At 38.5% G+C, this 21,313-nt stretch overlaps 2 protein-coding genes across 2 annotated transcripts in view; both read left to right on the forward strand.

The window, feature by feature from the left end:
* Lancl3 (LanC like family member 3) overlaps window positions 1-9,778 on the forward strand; it is a 144,460-nt gene extending 134,682 nt beyond the window's left edge. The window contains exon 5 of the mRNA XM_060374415.1: window positions 1,988-9,778. Within this exon, the coding sequence (XP_060230398.1) occupies window positions 1,988-2,147 (160 nt within the window). The 3' untranslated portion in view covers window positions 2,148-9,778. The remainder of the gene's footprint in view (window positions 1-1,987) is intronic.
* Window positions 9,779-11,192: 1,414 nt separating this feature from the next.
* Window positions 11,193-21,313, forward strand: part of Xk (X-linked Kx blood group antigen, Kell and VPS13A binding protein) — a 65,022-nt gene continuing 54,901 nt past the window's right edge. The window contains exon 1 of the mRNA XM_060375703.1: window positions 11,193-11,780. Within this exon, the coding sequence (XP_060231686.1) occupies window positions 11,536-11,780 (245 nt within the window). The 5' untranslated portion in view covers window positions 11,193-11,535. The remainder of the gene's footprint in view (window positions 11,781-21,313) is intronic.

Below are 21,313 nucleotides of genomic sequence, written 5' to 3' on the forward strand. Positions count from 1 at the left end.
ACAAGACTCCCTACACTTTGCCCAATGTTTCGCTGTGGGTCTCAGCATCTGTTTCAATCAGCTGTTGGGCAGAGCCTCTCAGAAGACAGCTATGCTAGGCTCCTGTCTGCAAGCATAGCAGAGTGTTGTTAGTAGTGTCACGGGTTGGCTCTCTCTTATGAAATGGTTCTTCAGGTTAGGCCAGGCGTTGTTTGGACATTTCCTCAATCTCTGCTCCATATTTATCCCTGCACATCTTTTATGCAGGGTAAATTTTAGGTTGAAGTTTAAATTTTCTTTAAATTTTGAGTATGCATCATAGTTTATCAGCAGCTACACTTTTGCAACCTGTAGAAGTATTCTTATATTCAACTACTTTTGTTGCAGATAATGCAAAATATATTTTGTGTCCCTCAGTGCTTAAAAATGTCAGTACTTATTGAGGCACTACTAGATAGTGTTATTTACTGTTCTAACAAATAATTAATGTTACTGTATCATAAATTTTTGTTGGTTTTCATTTTTTTTAACTGGTAATGAGCTTGTAGCTCAATGATAGAGGTGCTGGCTTTAATTCTTATCATCTGTAAGAGGTAACAAATTTAAAAAAAGAACAAATACGCTAACTGTGCTTTACTATAGTTGAGTTCTTTTAGATTCTACATATTACATTTTATAAATTTGAGGACAATTCTGAGGTATCCAGAGTTAAAAGATAGCACTTAAAAGATGAAAGGTGACTAGAGTCATTTCACAATCCCTATTTATCACATAATTCTACATATTTAATTGATTTTTAAAATGCTTTATTTACTTATTTATTTATTTATTTTGGTTTTTCAAGACAGGGTTTCTCTGTGTAGCCTTGGCTGTCCTGGACTTGCTTTGTAGACCAGGCTGGCCTTAAACTCACAGAGATCCACCTGTGTCTACCTTCCTGAGTGCTGGGATTACAGGCATGCATCACCACACCCAGCTAAAATGCCTTATTTTTTGTGCTGTTTAAAAGTTAAAAACACTTATTTAAATAGTTATATATTCAAGGAAACAGTTGATATAAAATCTGTAAGAAATGGAATTGCAATTAATTTTCTCTTTATTTATTTTAATCTGCCTACACTAATTCCAAGGGCCCTGAAAGAGATTAAATAAGTAATTACTCGTCATAGGACCCTTGGGTGGCAGCAGCAATCTAAATTTATAATAGTTCCAACTCTCAGGTCTCACCAGCATCAGAATTGGTGATTATTGTTGTTGTTGATGAAAAATGAATAAAATCAGTTAAAAATAATGACATAGGTGAAAGCACTTGAAAGGTTGTAAACTATGATAGAGTGTTGTTACAGTTAATCTAAATAAGTAAAAGTAAAAAATGTTTTTAATGGAGATTTTAGAGGTCAGTGACTTGTTTTAATGGAAAATTGTCTTAACAATAATGCTTCATAATTAAATTCACTATTTGCTGTTAACATTATGAAAAGTTGCTTGCATCTTCACATTCATTTTAGTCCTTTGTTGCCCAAAGCAGATTGTGTAAAATCCTGCACATTTGTTTTCAGCCTCTGCTTTCTGTCATGTATAAATTAAATGTAGTTCAGAAATAATATGCCTCCAGAAACACAATATCTTTAGATCTTTTAAAGGAACAGTGATATATCAGTTTGCTTCAGTTCAAGACAAAAGTTCAATGATTTATTTTGAGTTTTTTTACTTTTATTTATTGGACAGTGGAAGGAATAGAATTTCAGAAAGTACCAATGTGCTTTGATTTGCAGCTTCTAAAAATAGTTGGATTTGTTTGCCAACAAAACCTGTTGCAAAACATAAACACTTATATAACTGATCTCTTTTTTTTTTTTAACCAGAGAATGGAGTTTTCATAAATTAATTACATAATTCTGAAAAGAAAACAGCACTAAAACTTTAAGTTCACAAAAGAACAGCATCCTGTGGCTGGTCATATGGACACATTCATATTGAAACTGCTCCTGTTTTCTTCTTCTCTTAGGTTTGCTCAGTTCTTATTCACTGAAGAATTCAAAGCTGGTTCACGGGTTCTGGAAAGCATATACAGCTTGTATGAAGGCTTCTCTGGGACTGTTTGCTTTCTCATTGATTTGCTGCAGCCCAATCAGGCTGAATTCCCTCTCTTCAGCGTCTTTGTTTAAAAGGCTCCATCTCCCATTGCAGCTGGCTGAAGTCCCCTGAGTTTTCCTGAGCCTCCTCTAGGCAGTTTTCCATGTAATCCACATCCAATGATATCGCGATCCTGAGCCTTCACTTTGCTGCCAAAAGGATGAGATCAGTCTGATGAGAACAGCACGATACCAGACTGGAGAGAGAGCCTGCCAAACAGAGATGCCACAACTCATCTACAAATCACAGATTTAACGTTTCAGGGGAGAGATGTAAAACCCATGAGCAGAGAGACAAGCGAAAACAAATAATAATGTTTTTCAGTTCATGACACAAAAGGCAAAAGTGAACTGTAGATGATGGGGATAAAATGCCAACACTTTCAAAACTGAAGAAAAATTTGACCATCTGTCTATGCCCTCCACCCCTAAATTCAGAAGTAAGGACAACTGGAATCTAAAATAAGTTTGCCCTGTTAAAAACTGTTAGCAGGGATCAAGTGTCAGGGTGAAAGACGTGAAAAGAAACTGTTGGTTGTCTTGGGCCTTTACTTTCTGAAATTCATAATTTTTTTCTGAGTGGAGATATTTGCATATGTATGTGGTTTTTAAAATCACTATCCTGGGCACTTAAAAAAAAGTTATACCATAGCTTATTTTAAACACTGAAATTTGAAGCTGCCTTAGGCCTTAGACTATGTTTTTTCCTAGTTTCTTTTTCTTTACTAGAGCTCAGAATAGTAAGATTTGGGCAGGAAGGAGGGGAGCTTACTAGCTTAGGGTATAGCTTGTTTAGTATGCACAGAGCCCCAGTTCCATGCCTGGCACCACAAATAAACAAAACAAAAAACAAAAACTGGAAGACAGGATAATTCATACCTAGCAAATAAGTGTCGTCATGTGTTTATCTCAATTTGAAGTGTGACCTGTATATTGTGTATTGTTAGTAATTTTTCAAATGCCTTTATCTTTGTAAATCTCAGTACACAGACTGTAAAATATGTTCTAGGTGAAAATCGCTCATCTCAAAAATCAGGGTAACTACCACAAAGGTAAGTCATTTCTCTAATTCATGGGTTACTATGAAAGACATGGGATAAGAAAAATAGAAGTGGCTATAGAAAGAATGATGCTCCATTTCATCCTATTCGATTAAGAGTGCAATGAACTTCCTGGCTGTCACCTTGCCCTGCAGAACACAGGACATGCTAGAGACCAGCTATCATATCAGTTGATTCTAGTTATCATATCTAGTTTACTCCTGCTATAAACACAAGTTATAAAAAATGCTTCAAGTCCATAGTAGATTGTTGAACACTAATAGGAGCCAATATACAGAACATGAAGTTTTCCACAGTCCTGGTATTTGAGCATTGACGTTCAGACATCATATTAAGGAAACAGTTGTGCTGTATACAATATCGTTATTTCAGCAGTCATTAGGTATTTGGATATGTATATAAATGTAGGTACATGTGTGCATATGCAACATCTATCCCCACATAAACTGAAACACTATTTGAACTGTAGATAGACTTTGTTTTTTGGGAGGCATTAGGTAATACTCTGCTGCTTGGAAACATTTGTATGTGTTGTGCCTTGTGGAGCTGTAGGTCCCAATGGATTTGTATGGGTTTGGATGCATGTTGTATGTGTGACCCTATTTTGAAAAAGAGGACCTCTTGTATTCTTAAGATTCTCAAAGAATCTTACCAAAGAAAAGAACTGTCTTTTTTATATTTTATGACTCTTTGTACGTTTACAATCATCAACAGAAAGTGGGACAAAATAATTTTTGTAAAATAGGTACCTTGTTGGCTTATTGTCCCATTTCCACACCCTAAGATTTCAACAATATAAAAATGGCTTCAATTGCTTATCTGTGAAAATAGTGTTTGGAGTAAAAATTAGATTCCAGAAGTCCTTTCTTGAGGAGGGCAATCAAGTTTTGGAAAACTTTAAGGAAGATGTTGTCCACAGAATGACCTCCTTTCCAAAGGACAGTGACAGCTGCTTCACCTTCTCATTTTAAATGCACTTTTTATGGGCCCTACAGACTAAAGATAATAACCAGCCAATTCTGATTGGGGCTTTTGTATTAAATGAATAAATGCTTTTATTGTGTCTGAGCAGCCATTCAATGTGTGTAAAGGTGATTTCCTTGAAGACTTAGAGTGAGAAAGGAGCAGAACAAGGATTCAAAGTCAAGTTTCTTCTTTCAAGTTCATTTGTTCAATATTCTAGATTAGAAGGCAGTAAGCACCACAGTAAACAAATTACTTGTCCCCTCAAATGTACATCCTCTTTAAAATCTGCCCACCACCTCCACCATTCATCATACAGAATACAAACCCAAAGGACTAGGAAATGACACACTGATGTGTTGTATGTTTTGTCTCCAGTAGCTTTAGAAAATTTGGACCTACCTTTTAAAGTTGCAATACACTGACTATGACTTTGTGCTGATCACTGTGAAAAGGCTACTCTTTTTGTATATTATATCCAAAAAAGTGGTAGTTTGGGTGTGGTCTTTCTGTAGCACCACTTCAGTAAACTTCAAGCAAGAATACACTTTTATGTGGCTCTTAAACCTATTATTGAAACTTTTCACTTTCCTTAAAGAAAAGTGCTGTTGATTTGGGAGGGTCATCTTCTATCTTATTTTCCCAAGAGAGGGAAGAAAGACACATATCTTTAGTAGGAAAGTAAGTCATGTTATCTATTTCATTATCAGTTTCATGTGTGGCAACATTCTTATGTTAAAGCTTGCTCCCTAATGAAGGCTACGGTGGCATTTAAAAAAGATTTTTAACAATTATTTTTAATTACACATATGTGTGTAGATGAGAGTGCTGGGGCTTGTGGATGCCAGAGGTGTTATATCTATTTGAAGATGCAGTTATGGACAGCCCTGAGCCACATGATGTGAATTCTGGGAATGGAATTCCAACTTGGCTCCCCATGCTCTTAACTGCTGAGCCATCCCTCCAGCTCTTGCTCTGGCAGTTCTACCACTATTCAAGCATTAGTACTGTTTACTCTGTAGGACAAAAACAATTATGCATGCTGAACGGAGATGTTTGAGGGTTCATTGAAAGAGTCCTAACAATAAGGAAGGAGACTGAATTATACTTCGATAGCAATATATTTTGTTAAACATTGCAGGTCTGTGGAATTAACACAGTTACATACCTTTCTACACATTAACTGTCTGTATTTGTTTTACTCAATCACATTGCTGTTTTTTTTGTTTTTTTTGTCCATAATTTTATTTTTCTCATTAGTTACATTCACATTGCTGTTTTGCTTCTTTTCAGCTTGTAACATGATATTTAAAGAGAATAGAAGTTTGACTGTGTATTTCCTACTGTTTTTTCCAGGCAATTGAATATGTTGTTAAGACAGTAGTCTTCAATTATGATAATTCATTACACTGATAGAATAATCTATTTGGTTCATAGTGAATCCCATATCCTCCTCTGGCAACTTACTTCTTTAGTTTTCTTTGGGATTTTAATCAAAGTGTTATGCGAATTGTTCTCATTACGTAGAGAGCATATCTCAGTAATTCCGGCACAAGAAATACAAGTTTGGGGTTTAAAACTAAGCTAAGAAAGTATACACAGGTTGAAGGTGTAACTCAGTAGTAGGACACATATCTTGCATGCATACAACCCTAAGCCCTATTTCCACCATTAGGCACAAAAATAAAGAAGACACACAATTAGAAGGGAACAGCAACGTCCAGAGAACCATGTTAGAAATTCCAAAGCCTTGCTCTGCCACTTTCCTGCGTGCACTGTATATAGTAGTTGCCTTGTCTAATTCACAGAATTGTCATAGGGGTTATTTGTAATATACAGGCTCTTTGTTACTTAAAAAGACTTCTATATTTTATGTGCATACTATATGCACTAAAATTATGCTAAGTTCATATGAAAAAACAAACAAAAACCACATGTCATGTGTTGATGCAGTGCTTGAGGTCCAGGTCATTAGATGGGTAAAATCTAAGTGTATACATTTTATATCCTACCACCAATTCTGGCTGTGGTGTTTGAGCCTCAGAGTTTCTGAATTTACCCCAGAGAATTGGCATTGTTGTCTAGAAGCTCTTTTTTAACCAAATATTTATTTTGCTTACTGAAAATAAAGAATTGTCGTGCCAGTAACTCAAGAAAAGGGGGCACTAGGCCTGATCTAGCAGCAACAATGGATTGGGAAATAGGACAATTTAACATTGACTTTGACTCCTCACTTTAATATGGTCCTCAGAGGTGTGTGACCTCTAGGAATAGAATTATACTGCTTGTGAGGCCACCCTTGAGTATGTCTCAAATTAATAGCTGAAATGCCTAAACATCAAGTTTACCAAGATCAAATTACCATATGATGTTAGCATAAATTTGGCTAGGAAAGTGAATGAGAGGGCAGGGTAAGGGGTTAGGAGCTGCTTACCAAAGCTCAGCATCTGTGAGTAATTTGCACATGTGAATTTTGTGGCACTAAGAATAGGTATAATTTTACCAATGGATTTACATGCTTCCTAGAATCTCTTTAATCCTAAACCACCTTCATTTCAGCATTCTGATCGCTTATCTCTAAATGGCTCTTTCTGATAATGGATTTTTTTCCCTTTGTCTGTTATAATCACACACATGGCCTTTTTTCTCCTGGGTAGGCAGGCTTTCCCTTATCCCTGTCCACATCTGTTCTTAGCTAAGAGAACGGGGCTCTTAGACTTGATTCCACTTTGGACAAAAGGGCTGATGTCAAGGTTAGTAGCAGCAAGAATTGGGACTACTCTGTAGTCAGATCACAAGTCCAGGGCAAGCTGTCACAAGAGTACCTGTGGTGTGAGAATAAGATAATAGCTGCATGTATTTTGCTTCTGCTCCATAAAAGGGAGTGGTCATATTGGTTTTAGTGTCATAAAAGACAAAAAATTAAGTCCTACATGGACTTTGCCCATGGTCTTAAATCCTTCACTGGAGGAGCAATCTCTCCCCTTACTTTGTAATTTGAAAGTGTTAATGAATTGGGACCTAATGCATGATGCTGTTAAAGTTTAAAAGAATATTCATTTTCATCTTCTTTAAATATTGGACATTGTCCTTTCTATCTAGATCACTTTACAATTAAGAAAATCTCATCTGCAGGATTATATACATCTTCATTTCCTTTTGTAAATCATTCATTCTGAATTAACTTTGGAAAGTTATTTAAATGGAAAACCAAATCTTCTGTACTTTTGTTCTGTACTGGGGTAGAAGAAGGGCTGATGAACTGTATGGCTCAAGTGAATAGATTTATCTTTGTATTCGGAATCATCTGAAAGGCAAGATAAGTCATTTATTATATAGAATAAGCCTTTATGAATTGAAATCAGCAGATGGCTTTAGGGTCTTACATATAGATATAGATCTTTCGAAAGTACCCTAATACAACCCCTCTTCTCATGCCTTCAGAAATGACTGTAAAAGAATGGAGATGGGGAGAAATATCTGAGTGTGTATATGTGTAAACAGATTTCACACATATAGAATAATGCAGCTCTGCTGAAATTTTCTTCCATAGTCTTTGCGTGTGATATGTTCCTCAGTGTATAATCTTGTATTGTGTATGAAGTAGCTGTGACTTAGCAATCAGTTTAAAGAAGACAAAAACTCTGTACATATATACTGTCTTCACAAATGACCTTATTACAGCATATTTTAGTGGGATGTCTGTTACCATCCCCTGATGTTTTAATATCTCTGTATAAGTGGCAACCATCAGTAAAATAATTTATGTCACTGAATTTGGTTCAAGTAGAATGTAGTCATCCTTCTATGTGGATATATTCAAATAAGCAGATTGATTCAAATAATCAGTCTTAGCTCTATCTTTTAGGACTTCAGTATTTTGATATTTAGAGGTGTCTTCTGAAGACTGTAGCAGCAGTAGACTCCTTTTGCTCTTGAAAATTCAGTATAACTTCTATTACATAGATGTTCCATATAGGAGTACTCTAAGTGCAATAGATTGGTCTCAGAATGTGGTAAAAAACTGTCCAGTCTCTAATAACATAAGGGCTCTTCCAACTGGAAACTTCTTGGGGAGCTCTTGAAAGATAGGTTTGAATATTAATCTTTTGGATGCAGTGGCAATAATCTAATGGAATTTTTTAATGGATTTTGTAGAAATTAGTGAAACAGGTTGAAAAGCCATATATAACTGGGGAATGATGAAGCACCATATACAAGAGTGAAAAGAATCTATGTCATCAAAAGGGTTTTCATTTCTGCACAGTTTCACAATGTTTATAAAAATATGAATGAGTTTAAAAAGTTCATCTTCTTAATGGTACATCTCATAAGCAGCAAACCAGTACAACTCCTTAAACTTTTGGGGCAGTACCAAATAATAAATTGCCATTATAGTATAACAGCTTACTCCTAATTGTACCTAACAGTAAACAAGCACCACAATTTAATGTACTATTGAATTTTGAAGACTGTTCAGTAAGTTAGTATTGTTAATAAAGTGATTTTGCTGTATTTCTCCACATAATTGAGTAAAACAAAATTATAAAAAATAAACCAAATATTAGGAATTTGTTATTAGCACTCTAAAAATTCTTTTAATTTTTATTGACATAAATTTCAACATCATTTATCTGTCACATATAACAAGAATTTTGAAATACTTCCACACCAATTGAGAGGCTTTATAAAAGCCAAAAATCACACTCTTTGATTTTTTGCTAATTATTATATGTCTTTAGGGGTAGTTTAAGGTGCTTGAAAGATATATCAGTAGCAGGTAGTTCCAAACTTAGTGCAAAACACTGTGCTAAGCATTTTACTATATTACATAATGTCATACTATGGCATTTTATAATAAAACAAAGTTCTCAAGTATTCTGGCATATTACATATGATTATACCCATATATCGCTTTCTACAAGTCTATTACCTGTATACACATATTTAAAAAAAAAAAAAAACCAAAGTGGGTATTTTGATCTTAGTGAGGAAGTATATTGCAATATATGTTGTTGATTTCAAATGAAAATCTACTTAAGTGTTGGGCAGGGAAACTAAGCTATAATTGTGTATATTCTTCTCAAGGATAAAATGGCAAATGACAATTTCGAAAGACACAGTGCCTATGATAAGTTAATGTGCAGACCATGATCAAGAAGATTCCAGTTAGAAATGCTTATCAGATTTTAGCTTTTGTTATCTGTTGTTCCAGGAGCAGGAAGGACAATTGTCAGTTGAATTTGCTTCAGCTTCACAGAGACAGTTGCTAACAGTCCACTGCATGGTGTAATGTAATCTCTCCCAAAGCAAGACTGACTCAGAAACTTAAGTGATACACCTTACTATTTTTTAACTGCTGCTATAATATTCCCAAAACACTGTGATCTTTCCATTGTGTTGTCTGCATTAGTTTTATACTGTAGAAAATAATCTGCCATACACTGGACTTTATTATGTTTAAAATGATGTTTCTGGCTTATTGCCCACCTGCTCCACATGGTCTGCTTAATAATGTAAAACCTGTGATAATCCTTTGCCTTAAAAGCTGATGCTAAATAATTATTGTGTTCTAATTAATAGTTCTTAGCTACCACGTTGATTTTCCTTTAAAGCTAACTACAGTGTCAAATAAAATATTACACAAAAACTGTGGAGTGCTGCTGCTCATTCCATTTGTGACTGTGTGTATCTGGATCCAGGACATGGTGGCCTGCTGGATTCTATAAATAGGCATTCGTAATCCTTTTGGAGAAGGGACCTGGTACTTCTCAGTCCTTGGCTGAGTTTTCCCCTCATCCCTTATAAATAGATTTTTCCATGTGACTCCAGCAATGAAGTAAAACAGCCTAACTTGTCCTGTCCCTCCATGTTTATTCTTGTCTTGATATCTTGAATCTTCACATTTTATTTGTGTTTACCTCATTTTCCAAAATAGAAAAATGCCCAAGATGCCTGAAAATTAAAATTACCCAATTTCTTCATGGAAAATGATCTTAGAAGGTGTGAGGAAGTGTGTGTTTGTATATGTGTGTGCTGGGAGTGGGGTAGGGTTCATGAGTACATCCTTATGTTCAGAGGCTGTCAAAAGTTTAGTGAGGCTACACAGGATCTGCACAGGGTAAAACGAGACAAAATCCCAGCACTGAGAAAGGGAAGTACACACAAATTCCAACCCATGACCAAGAAAGTATTTGTAATTGATACATCCTGGGAAGGGGAAATCCTAGGTTTTTGCAATTGTTCCTTAGTATATCAGTCAAATGCCAGGGGATGGACCTCAAAATAGACCCCATGTTTGTTTTTGTAGGTGATTTTGTTTGTTTGTTTTATTGGTTTTGATATTTTTTGTTTTACTGTTTGGGTTTTTTTTTGTTTTACATGTTTTTTGTTTTTATTTTTTATGTTTTTGAGAGAGAGAAAGCATGAAGTTGGGTGTGTAGGCAGGTGGGGAAGATGTGGGAGGAGTGGGGCAGGGAAAATATATATTTAAAATGCTCTCTATCAAAAACTTAAACACTTAAGGGTTGGCACACGGACAGAGGTACATGTTGGGCTAGAAAACTGTTTCCTTATTAGGTTCTGGTCTTTGACCTGTCTTGAGTTAGTCACAGTTTGACTGCAGTATATTCTGTAAGCAGTTTTTATATGGGAGGGAAAACTTTGGCTCCCAGAACTCCTTTGATGCGCCTTCCCAGCTGTATTAGAAAGACAAAAAACATGCCTAAGGGGTTCAGTGAAAAGTTCAATGTATTTTCCTGTATATTGAGTACCATATCAACACTGTTGCTCCTTGAAAAGCATCTCAGTGGCTCTGGCTAAATTGGACTGGCAGGAAAATCTGAACTTTTTATCAGGGGTTTCTTCTGCCCAGAAAACACAGTTGATCAGGAGCTCAGTCTCCCGTTCCACCAATTCTGATTTCAAGTCGGTGCAGTTTATTAAATTGACCGCCACAGCTTTCCCAAGACAGCCGTGAGAAAACGGACTCTAGGACCCAGAAGCTGCACGCGGCCGGGCTTGGTTGGTGGACTCCCTGGGTGTGGGGGTTGGGAGAGGCGGTACTTTGCTTCAGCCTGGCCACCACAGGTTCGCGACCCACAGGCTACACTCTCCTCAGAGAGGCTCGCTGCGGGCGGTGGAGCGAGCGCTGGCGGTTGCGCACGGCGCGTGTGGGCGTGCCCGACCCGGGCCACGCTGCCCGCCCCACCCCCTTTGTCGCTTGCCCCCAGGCCAGACTCCCAGCGAACGGCGGACGGTTGGCCTGGCACATGTGCTCTCAGCGGGCTTCGCTGCCTGCAGTCAGGTCCGGGCCAGGCATGCTGGGAGCCCCTAGTGGTACAGCTACCACCGCTGCCTCAGTCGCGGAAAGCAGGGCGAGTCTATGAGACGCGGAGATGAAATTCCCGGCCTCGGTGTTAGCGTCCCTGTTTCTGTTCGTGGCCGAGACAACGGCGGCGTTCTACCTGAGCAGCACCTACCACTCGGGCGGGGACCGCATGTGGCAGGCGATGACGCTGTTTTTCTCGCTGATGCCCTGTATTCTAGTGCAGTTCACGCTCCTCTTCGTCCACCGGGACCTCAGCCGCGATCGCCCGCTGATGCTACTCTTGCACCTGCTCCAGCTCGGGCCCCTGTACCGGTAGGTGCACGCAGAACCCACAGCCAAGCCCTTAGGCCGCGGCCCCTGGCTGTTACCTTACCTCTCCACTACCTTGGCTGACTGACAGGCCTTCCTGAAGGTGACAGGTGGCCAGACCCACCCTACCCTGTCTAATTCAAACCGTTCTAGTCTTGGGAATGGGGCGGGATCCCCAGCTTGCCTTGGGTTTCGGGAGTCATCCTATGGATTTGCCATGGTTTTCCTCAATTTGACCAAAAAGAGCAGCAATTTTGGCCTTTTTCAGTCTCCTGAAAATACTGGCTTGCTCTGTGGTCAAGCGGGCTTCCGCAGGGTTGGCATGTGTGGTCATGGTACAAACCTTTGGAAGTTGTTGGTTTATCAAGCACATGGCACTTAACTGTGTACCAGGCACTATTCTAAGTGCTTTGTGAAATTTTATTTAATTCATACACCTAAGTCTAAAAATCCATGCACTCCACCTTTCTTTTGGCATGATGAGTGTTGTCTAGAGTGAAAACACACACAATTCCAGACAGAGATGCCTTCTGCTTCTGCCCAATTTTTAACATAGTCATGAAATCTGGTGCCCTGAGGCAGGAATGTACTTTGTATTAAGAAAAACTGTTAATACCTTTTCTGAAAACGAAAACAAAACAACAACAAAACAAAACAAAAATTCTACTGTTTTCGTTATTGATGTTTGTGGTGCTGTGGGTGGAATCCAGGGCCTGGTACAGGCTAGGCAAATGCTCCACCTCTGAGCTACATACTTAGCCTTGGAAAATAATCTTTATGAACACAAAATACGAAAATATACACAGTAATAAAACAGACTTGACTTTACTCTCAGAACTTGAAGAGAATTTAAACGTATTGTTTTCATACCTTTTCCCATAGGAAAAGTAAAAGTTTATGTTCAGATTAAAAAAAAAAAAACATGTTCACAATATTACAACTTTGCATGCCATTTTAAACACAACTTCTCTAGCTTACTGCACTGACTTGCAGTTTAACACAGTTATGGCAAACTTGGTAAACAGGTTGCCCATTCTTCAAGAGCAAGGGACTCCTAGAAGTGTCAAGAAACAGGATGGCAATACTAGGAAACTACTGCTGAAGTCTTGAGAGTCAGGGAGGAATCAGAAAAAAAGCAGCGAGGGTTATTTATAAAGCCTTCTAATTAATTAGCTAGTAGAGAACACATATCCTTAAGCAAGCCCCATGATCCTGCTAGTGTCTCCACTCACTAAGTGAGAATTGACTTCAGACAAGGCACTCATCATGTAATATCGTCTGTGGGGAAGAAACTCATATTTGGGTGGACTGACTTAGAGAATTGAGAATTCTCAAAAGTTCCTTGTGCTAAGTAGTTTGGTTCGTATTTACATGTCTTAGCTGATAGACCCCTTTCCATGAAGTAGGTGCAATTGTCCACATAGCATTTATTTGCGTATTTAGAATTTTGGTGCTGGAGGTTGAACCTAGGGCCTCCGGCATACTAAACCAATGCTCTACCATTTTTATAGGCTCCCTCAATCCCTGACCCTGTCTTATACATGGGGCAAATGATTCTCCAGAACATGTTCCCAAGATTTTCTTTCCAAATACAATTAGGTTCTGTTAGTATAAAAATGCCACACACACAATCAATCTTAAATCCAATGTTGGCTGGAGGGAGAGACAGAGAGAGAGAGAGAGAGAGAGCTAGATATGATAGGGGAGGAGAAGAGGCACCCTGACAGAGAGAAGGATAGAGCAAGAGAGTGACAAAGTGGCAGGTTGGTCTTTTTATAGAGCAATTGAACCACACCTGCCAGGTGTGACTACTTGGCAGGCAACACATGATGTCATCAAAGGTTGCTAGGCAACCCAGAAACAGGCTGCCTAGATATTAATATTCCTCCCTTTTTGTTTAATTAAAAATGAGAAGCTGGGGCTGTTTCTCATGTAAGGTAAGTATATACATGTAGGTTCGTTGGAAACAGCTCTTGGTCGCCATGCAAGGGGATAAGAGAGAGAGAGGAAAAAAGTAAGAGTTCCAAAATGTCCAGATTACATGGTGAGGAGGAGAGAAAGTCCCTGCCCTGAAAAGTTCGGGGTGGAGGGTGGAGTTGCCAGCCATGCCCAGCAGCAGATAGGGACTGAGGAATGCTGGGAGAACCTGCAGCTGTTGGTCCTGGGCCTAAAGCACACCATTCCAACCTTTTGTTGAGAATAAGTGGATCACGTCGAAGAAATCAGTCCTCTTTAACTACTTCCTGCTGACACTAGGGTGGCGATAGGGAGGTCAAAAGACTGAAACATTGACCAAGCTCAGGTTCCCTGTAGTCCAAGGTCTATGAGAACACATCCGTGGCTGGGAGTGAAAATGCAGGTCTGGCTTGACACAGTCTGCACAGTTAGACTGGAACACCTGTGGTAGCTGCTTTGGTGCTGTCATGGATGTAGCAACACCTGGGTCTAGCAGGATACTGGAACATATATATAGGCAGAAGACAAAGTTAAGTAAGTTACAGAGAAAATTTCTTTAGGTGTACATTACTTTCAGGTTTACATTTGAAACTTTTTGGGAGAGCGAACAGAAACTGAAGAAGAGACTTGAACATAGAAGCCTCCATTTACCCTGGGGGAACCTCAATTTAGCCGATCACTGACAGTAATTTAAAAGATTTTGCCCTGGATCTGTTATCTAAGGAAACTGAGGCCAAGTTTGATTGTAGAAGTATGTAAGCCTAGAGGCCCTTAAAGCTGGTTTTATGTGTACGGATGTGAATTTATTGAGAAGGCGTCTCAGAGGAGAGCCATGGGGGTATGGTGGAAGACACAATTTCCATGGGTGAAGAGAGAAAGGTCTGCCAGGCTTTGGGGCATCTCCACAAAGTACAGGAGTCCCAGAGGTACAGGGGCACAAGCTGGCAAAAGCAGGTCTTCATGAGCAGTGTCAGAGGCCACAGGGAAGACTCCCAGAACACACAGCTCACCTAGTAGTAGGATTTTGGATTTTCCCATGGCATATCCAACATGCTAGAGGAAAGGAAAAGCCAAGTGAGTATGTCAGTAAAAAGAAAACTATTATTCATCCAAGGAAGGCATCTGTGTGAGGGTCAATGAGAAGGGAAGGTACCTCTGTTCCCCAGTGAAATAGAGAGATACCAGTCAGTCTCTCCTACAAAGAGGAACATTTGCACCAACCGTGGAAGGGAACTCATCAATCTGCTAGTGTTGATGTATGGATGCAGTGATTGTGTAGCTAGGAAAGAGGAGTCCCAAAACCAGGGGAAAGAGGAGTCCCAAAACCAGGGAAACTGGGGAAGGAATTCCACCTTTTGAGATAGACAATAGGTGCAGCAGTACTTATCTGGAGCCCAGCTGACCTGAGAGATGGATTCTGGTGGATTTTCTGCATCTTACAAGGATTCCTTTTAAGCCTTACAAAGGAGATAAAACTTTAGACATGTTAACATTTGTTATATTACATTAAACATGTAATATGCATTGAAATATTCATTGTAGAAAAGGCAGTAGACATACACCTTTGTGTTAATAATATAAAAAGTCTCTAAGGTGAGCTCTGGAAAGGCAAAAGCCTTTCCTGAAGTAGAAGAGACAAAAGCTCACTTGGTCTTAACTTTTAGTATGATTATACATTATGGAAAAGAGGCTTAACCAATTTTTAAGTTTGCATTTATCAACCTTAAAACATTTTCTTAGACCCTCAAGCATTTATAACTTGCATTTATCAATCTTAAAGCACTTTCCTAGACCCTCAAACACTTATAACTTGTGTTTCCCAATCTTAGGCCTTTGTATCAAGTTATTTACCATTAGACATATGTGAGATCACTATGAACATTTATTGTTCTTTAGTTAAAGGGATGGTAAAAGTTTACATCTGAGGCCTGTTTTTTGAGTCTGATAGCAAACTAGACTGTCTAGACCTGACGGTAGCAACTCTCAGAGTGAGGTTTAAGGCCTGGTCTCCTGCACATTAAGAGAACTGACAAGGTATCTGAAGTTTCCCCAACACAGAAGTTGGCAATATGACTGTGGGATCCAAGTATTGGGTTAAAACAGACCTGTAAAGCTACCCTGGGCTGGGTGAGAGTGGAAGAGGTCACTAAATCTAGGAGCCATTTGTCCTCCACCAGGTCAAGGAGCTCTAAGGCTGGAAGTGTCTGTGGCTCTTGTGCTGGTTGAGCCTCCATTGCTGGACACAGAGGACAAGCCTGCATGGGAGTGTTTTGACTTCCAGAGGCCAGTCTGCCAGCAGGCAGTCATGGCTTGTTGAGGCAGCCTCGGGACCAGCATACTCCCTGGCTGCATCAGAAACAGTGACCTGATGGAATTGACTTTTGGCTATAACCTGACAGGATGGGGCATTGCAGACCACTTGTTTTCTGTGCAGAAATGCCAACAGCCAGAGCAATAGCCAAGGTCTGGAGCATTGTTTTTGCTGCAGATGAGCCTGTCAGGAGGACTGCTCTGTTAATATTTTTACCAATTCCTGTATGGTGACTCAGGGACCATCCTCAGCTGTTTAATTAAGATAGCAGTGAGACTATGCTTGCATCTGTAAGACTATAAATATATTTTTGAATATGTTTGAAGACTTGATCATCTATGAGCTGACTCATTATTTTTTTTTTCAATGCAGTTTATTCAGGAACCTTGAACAATCCTCGGACCCTGGGAAAAGCCAGCCCACAGCTTAAATAGCCTCTGGGTAGCCAACCCAGGTGTGCCACGTGGGCAATGCAGATAGGTCCACATACATGGAAGCAAGCCAGATCCTCAGCCTTAGCCAAATGTGGAATTGTTCGTGACAGAGAGCACTCACCATCGGGAAGGTGGAAGGCGGAAACCAGCTCCATCTTTAAGGCATAGCATTCCGCAGCTCTCTACAGTTCCCCCTTTTTGTTTTAGACGCATCAGGCAAGAGTAGAGGTCTGATCTCTGATATTAGAAATAAATTGGGACTTTGTACCAATGTTCATTATATCCCCCATTTTTATTCATTATTAGCCAGATAGAGCCAAGTAATTGTGGTAATGATACTTGCTTTTTTGCCCAATGCTGGAATGCTAGTAAATTTAGGTATGCCCTGGTTACTCGCATGCCTCACTGCGTGCCTGTGCCCGTTGATGCCCCTCACGCTATGACTCTCTTCAGACAGAAAAGGGATCTTGGAACTACAGCCACCATTGTTACTACCATCTCATTCGCGGCTGTTGGAGCTACCACCGGGGCATTAGCCATGAGTCATACTGGGCAGACTGCTCAGACCCTGAACAATCATTTAGCCAATGGAGCTGACTCATTATTAATTTACATTAATTAACCATTAAATGTTAGGACTTTAGGTTTCATCCCTATTAAGTTGGAGCCTTAAAAGTAATAACTATAGTTCATTAAAGCAAGAGCACAACAGATTCCTGTAGGATTTAGTATATAAAAAGTCCATAGCTTATAAAAGTCTAAGGCTATACTGTAGATGAATAATATTACCATATTGAGAAAATAAGACCAAGCATATTTTAACCTTGATAGTGAAGATATAGCATAATAAAGAAGTTTTAATATAAAAAAATGCCTCTGAAATTAATAGATCTTAATTTTGAGTATTGATAAAAATTTGTATTTAGTAACTCCTGGGTTATGAGTTTTAAAACCAACAATATAGTAAAACAGTATAAAGAAATTTTAAAATTACATTTGAATTTATTTTAGCAAACCTATTAGCCTGTAAGCCTACTGGTGAATCTGGATCATTGGCAGCTCATGGCAGGAAAAACGGCATTTATTAATTTAGGAATTGATAAAGACATAGGCAGTTAGACATACATTTTAAATTAGCATAATTTGAATAGACTTTATAACCTTGAAATGTTAGCATCATACAAAAATTATTTTGAACCAGGATTGAATCATGTATGTAGCATATTATAAAAACATAACTTTGAATTTAAAAATCCATACCCATTTAAAATGAGACTTTTTGCTGTCTTACTCTAAAAGGAGATAAACAGAGAATTAATTTTGATTAAAATTGTTCATACCATGTGGTCCAGTTTAATCTTAAGATTTTTTTATTGAGAGTATAAAAAGGAACCAGATAGTATTTTTATTTAGGGGGATAGCAAAACTTTGAGAAAAGAGAAATAGGGAATTGCTTTTTACTTCACAGATCGCTCTTAGTGTTACTGGATATCACTAGATATTAGACATTTGAATAGGGCTAATATAAGTGTAGAAGCCAGAGGTTTCCTAAAAAGGAGAGAATATAAGGAAATTGTTCCTGCAAATGAGAAAGGGTAACTGGAAATGGACCATGCAGCTAGTGGTCAAACAAATACCATGGCAGGTCATGGGCTTAGCCCTGCTAAGCACCTCGGTGTCTGGTACAAGGTCTTTATCAGCAGTAAGGCCTAGTTCTCATAGAGGGAATCTCATCTGCGGGACAGGATAGGGGCAGATAGGCAGCTTTAGAGTGGAGGTAGGAAGGTGCGCAGTGGCCTTTTAGGGCCTACAGGACTCTGCAGTTTTGAAGCTCCGAAAACAGTGGGACAAAAACAAAGTAGTAAAAGCAGCTGGCAGTGAGGGAAACCACAGTGTTTTGTTGTTGTTGTAGTTGTTTTGTTTTGTTTTTAACCAAGATGGCTGCCAATCATGTGACTGCTCTTGATTACCGAAGTTAGATGGCTGTGACACCTTGTCCTTACCCTTAGTGGAGATGGCAGTGAAACCTAGCCATTAATTGTGTGTATCTGCAGGCAAGGTGGGAAATTTAAAACCCTAATTCTTGGGGCTTGAGGTGGTGGCAAAATTTAAAACCATTTGAGAGCAGTTTTAAAACGCTCCGTGCTGTGTGGGTGGGTCCTACAGCCTGGCTTACCTAATAGTGAAGTCCAGCATGAGTGAGCGAAATAACAAGAGCCAAGGAGGGTCTGAGCAACTGCCAGAGGTGGGACAGGTGTGTATGGCAACAGCTGTGGCAGGCAGAAATTGGTTAAATGATCATGAAAAAAGCAGGAGATGATGGTGCAAGAGAAAGATTTGTTGTGGGCAGATATGTGGAGAGGGGTTCTAGCATGTCTAAACATTACTAGAAGAGCCCTCCTAGGTTTCAGCACCAAATGCTAGGATTTATATCAAAATGCCGTGCACACAACCAATCTTAAATCCAGTGAGGTTTATTGGAGAGAGAGATGATAGGGGAAGGGAAGGGAGTACCCCGACAGAGAGAAGGAAAGAGCAAGAGAGTAATAGAGTGAAAAAGTGGCAGATTGGTCCTTTTATGGAACAATTGAACCATGCCTGCCAGGTGTGAGTGACTACCTGGTGGGCAACACATGATGACATCATAGTTGGCTAGGCAACCCAGAAACAGGCTGTCTAAATACTAACAGGTTCAACATATTCTCTGTGCACTGTAAAAGAAAGTGCAGTGTGCAGTACATCTGGTCAGCAATTCCAACTTTGAGGTTATAATTGTTTGATCATTTGTGGACCAAACTAAAATAAACAACTAAAATAACCAGGTAATTCAGAATCCTCTATCATTGCTGCCATTTCGAAGTGCCTCTCAACATTTAGAGTCACGAAAGACAAAGCTAATGGAGTGTTACATATAAAAACAGCATGGCAACTATAAATTAGAGTTCAAGGAAATATACTAAGATGTTAAGAAAAATGTTACATAGAGGCAGAGTGTGAGTGTAGTGTTTTTCTCCTAAACACAAATGTATACAATTTTCTCCTTTATTATAAACTCCTTGGCATCCTTCAGTTATCACAGTAAAATTTTTAAATTTTATTAAGGAAAGGAGACTCACATTCTAATATAGATGATTTATATCAAGAAAATACTGGACCAATATATATGTCTTTGAACTTAGGTACATAAAATGTAGTTCTAAGACCCTTAGCTTCCAAATGAAAGGGAAAACAATTTATAGTCTTTTTTTGTTAAGAGGATTCAAAAAACATATTGTGGTACTTTTTCCTACTGACTGGTTCTAATTTGAACTCTTAAATCATTAGCTTTTCAGAAAAATCACATTATTCTCCCAGACAATGGAATCACAATGTTTCTCACTTTTATTCCTTAGCAATGGTTTTTATCAATATTTTAAGGTTTTTGAGGGGACAGTTTGCTTCTATTCAAGTTAGACAGCCAAAATACCAGTTTTGCTGTAATACAGTAGATGCTGTTTTTGAGTTTATACAATATGGTGACCCAATTAAAGAGACATAAAGTAGTCGACTACATATAACACTTGCCTTAACATGCTTGAAGCCTTATGGCAGATCCCCAGTATAGGGGAACTGAGGCCTGCAATGCCTTATACCAATGATTGTAGACTAAATCTGTTAACTTACTTTCCCCCTTTCATTAAGGGAGGCATTGGTAGAACTCCTTATTTCATTTATTTATTATAATTTTAGTATTATCTTTAAGTGTATAGCTATATTATTTGTGGTTCTTTCTACGTAGTCCTGGGTTTAAATATGAACTTTGGATAGTGTCTTCAATTACCTCTGTTTCCAACTTGAAGGAAAAAAAGTCTTACTGTAAGTTTTGTTATTCTGAAAAACAGAAGGGAGATTATCTTTTACCTTTTATTTTCTATTCTCACAGTTATATTAACTTTCATAAATTAGTTGAGAAGAATAAATATTGTCACTCATTTATATGAGTGACAATTTCAAGAAATCTCACTTTTATTACTAGCACAATTTAGCAAACAAATTAGAGATTAAAACATCTAGGTTTGTAAGAGGTTGGTTAAAACAGTCTGAAATTGTTATAGAACATTGCAAAGTAATTCAAAGTAGTATTTCTCTATAGGGGACTTTTAAAATAATTTAAATTAATAACAGTCCACACTTGAAAAGTAAAGTGCAAATATTATTTAATTCCATGTATAGTAAAACCCTGTGAGTTAACTGACATGATCATGTTTCTACAGTCCAGGAGATTAAGCAAGTGGCTTGTCAAAGGTTTCACATAGCTCTCTAGTGTAGCTTCTCAGAGCATGTGTCTCACATGAACGTAATATGGCTTATTGGAAATCCTAGTATTTTTTTGGAAAAAGTATTTTTGTTAGGGTTCTTGGTACCTCAAGTTATTTGTGCTGCCATCAGCATGTCTGGTTCAGCTAGGGAACAAACTGCTGTTATGGTTGTAACAATGAGCTACATTATGCTTGAAAGTGGAACTAAGTGAAAAAAAGTTGGGTCAAATTACTAATTACATTCAGCAGGGATCATCACGGGGTCTGCAGACTATGTTCCATTGGTCAAATCATGCCACCACCTCTTTCTGTAAATAAAGTTCTTTTGGAAAACAACTATAGTCGTTCCTTCATAGGTTATTACTTTTAGCAATGCAGAGGCAGATTTGAGCAGAGACCATGGCCTGTAGAACCTAAAATACTTACCTGTATATACATTACACAAAAGGTTCCTGAGCCATGGATTACATGATTCTAACAAACTACCATGAATAATTTTTATAAGAGACACTGGTCCTCTACCACTAAACTACATTT

Source organism: Meriones unguiculatus, chromosome X, assembly GCF_030254825.1.
Source record: "Meriones unguiculatus strain TT.TT164.6M chromosome X, Bangor_MerUng_6.1, whole genome shotgun sequence".
NCBI lineage: Eukaryota > Metazoa > Chordata > Mammalia > Rodentia > Muridae > Meriones > Meriones unguiculatus.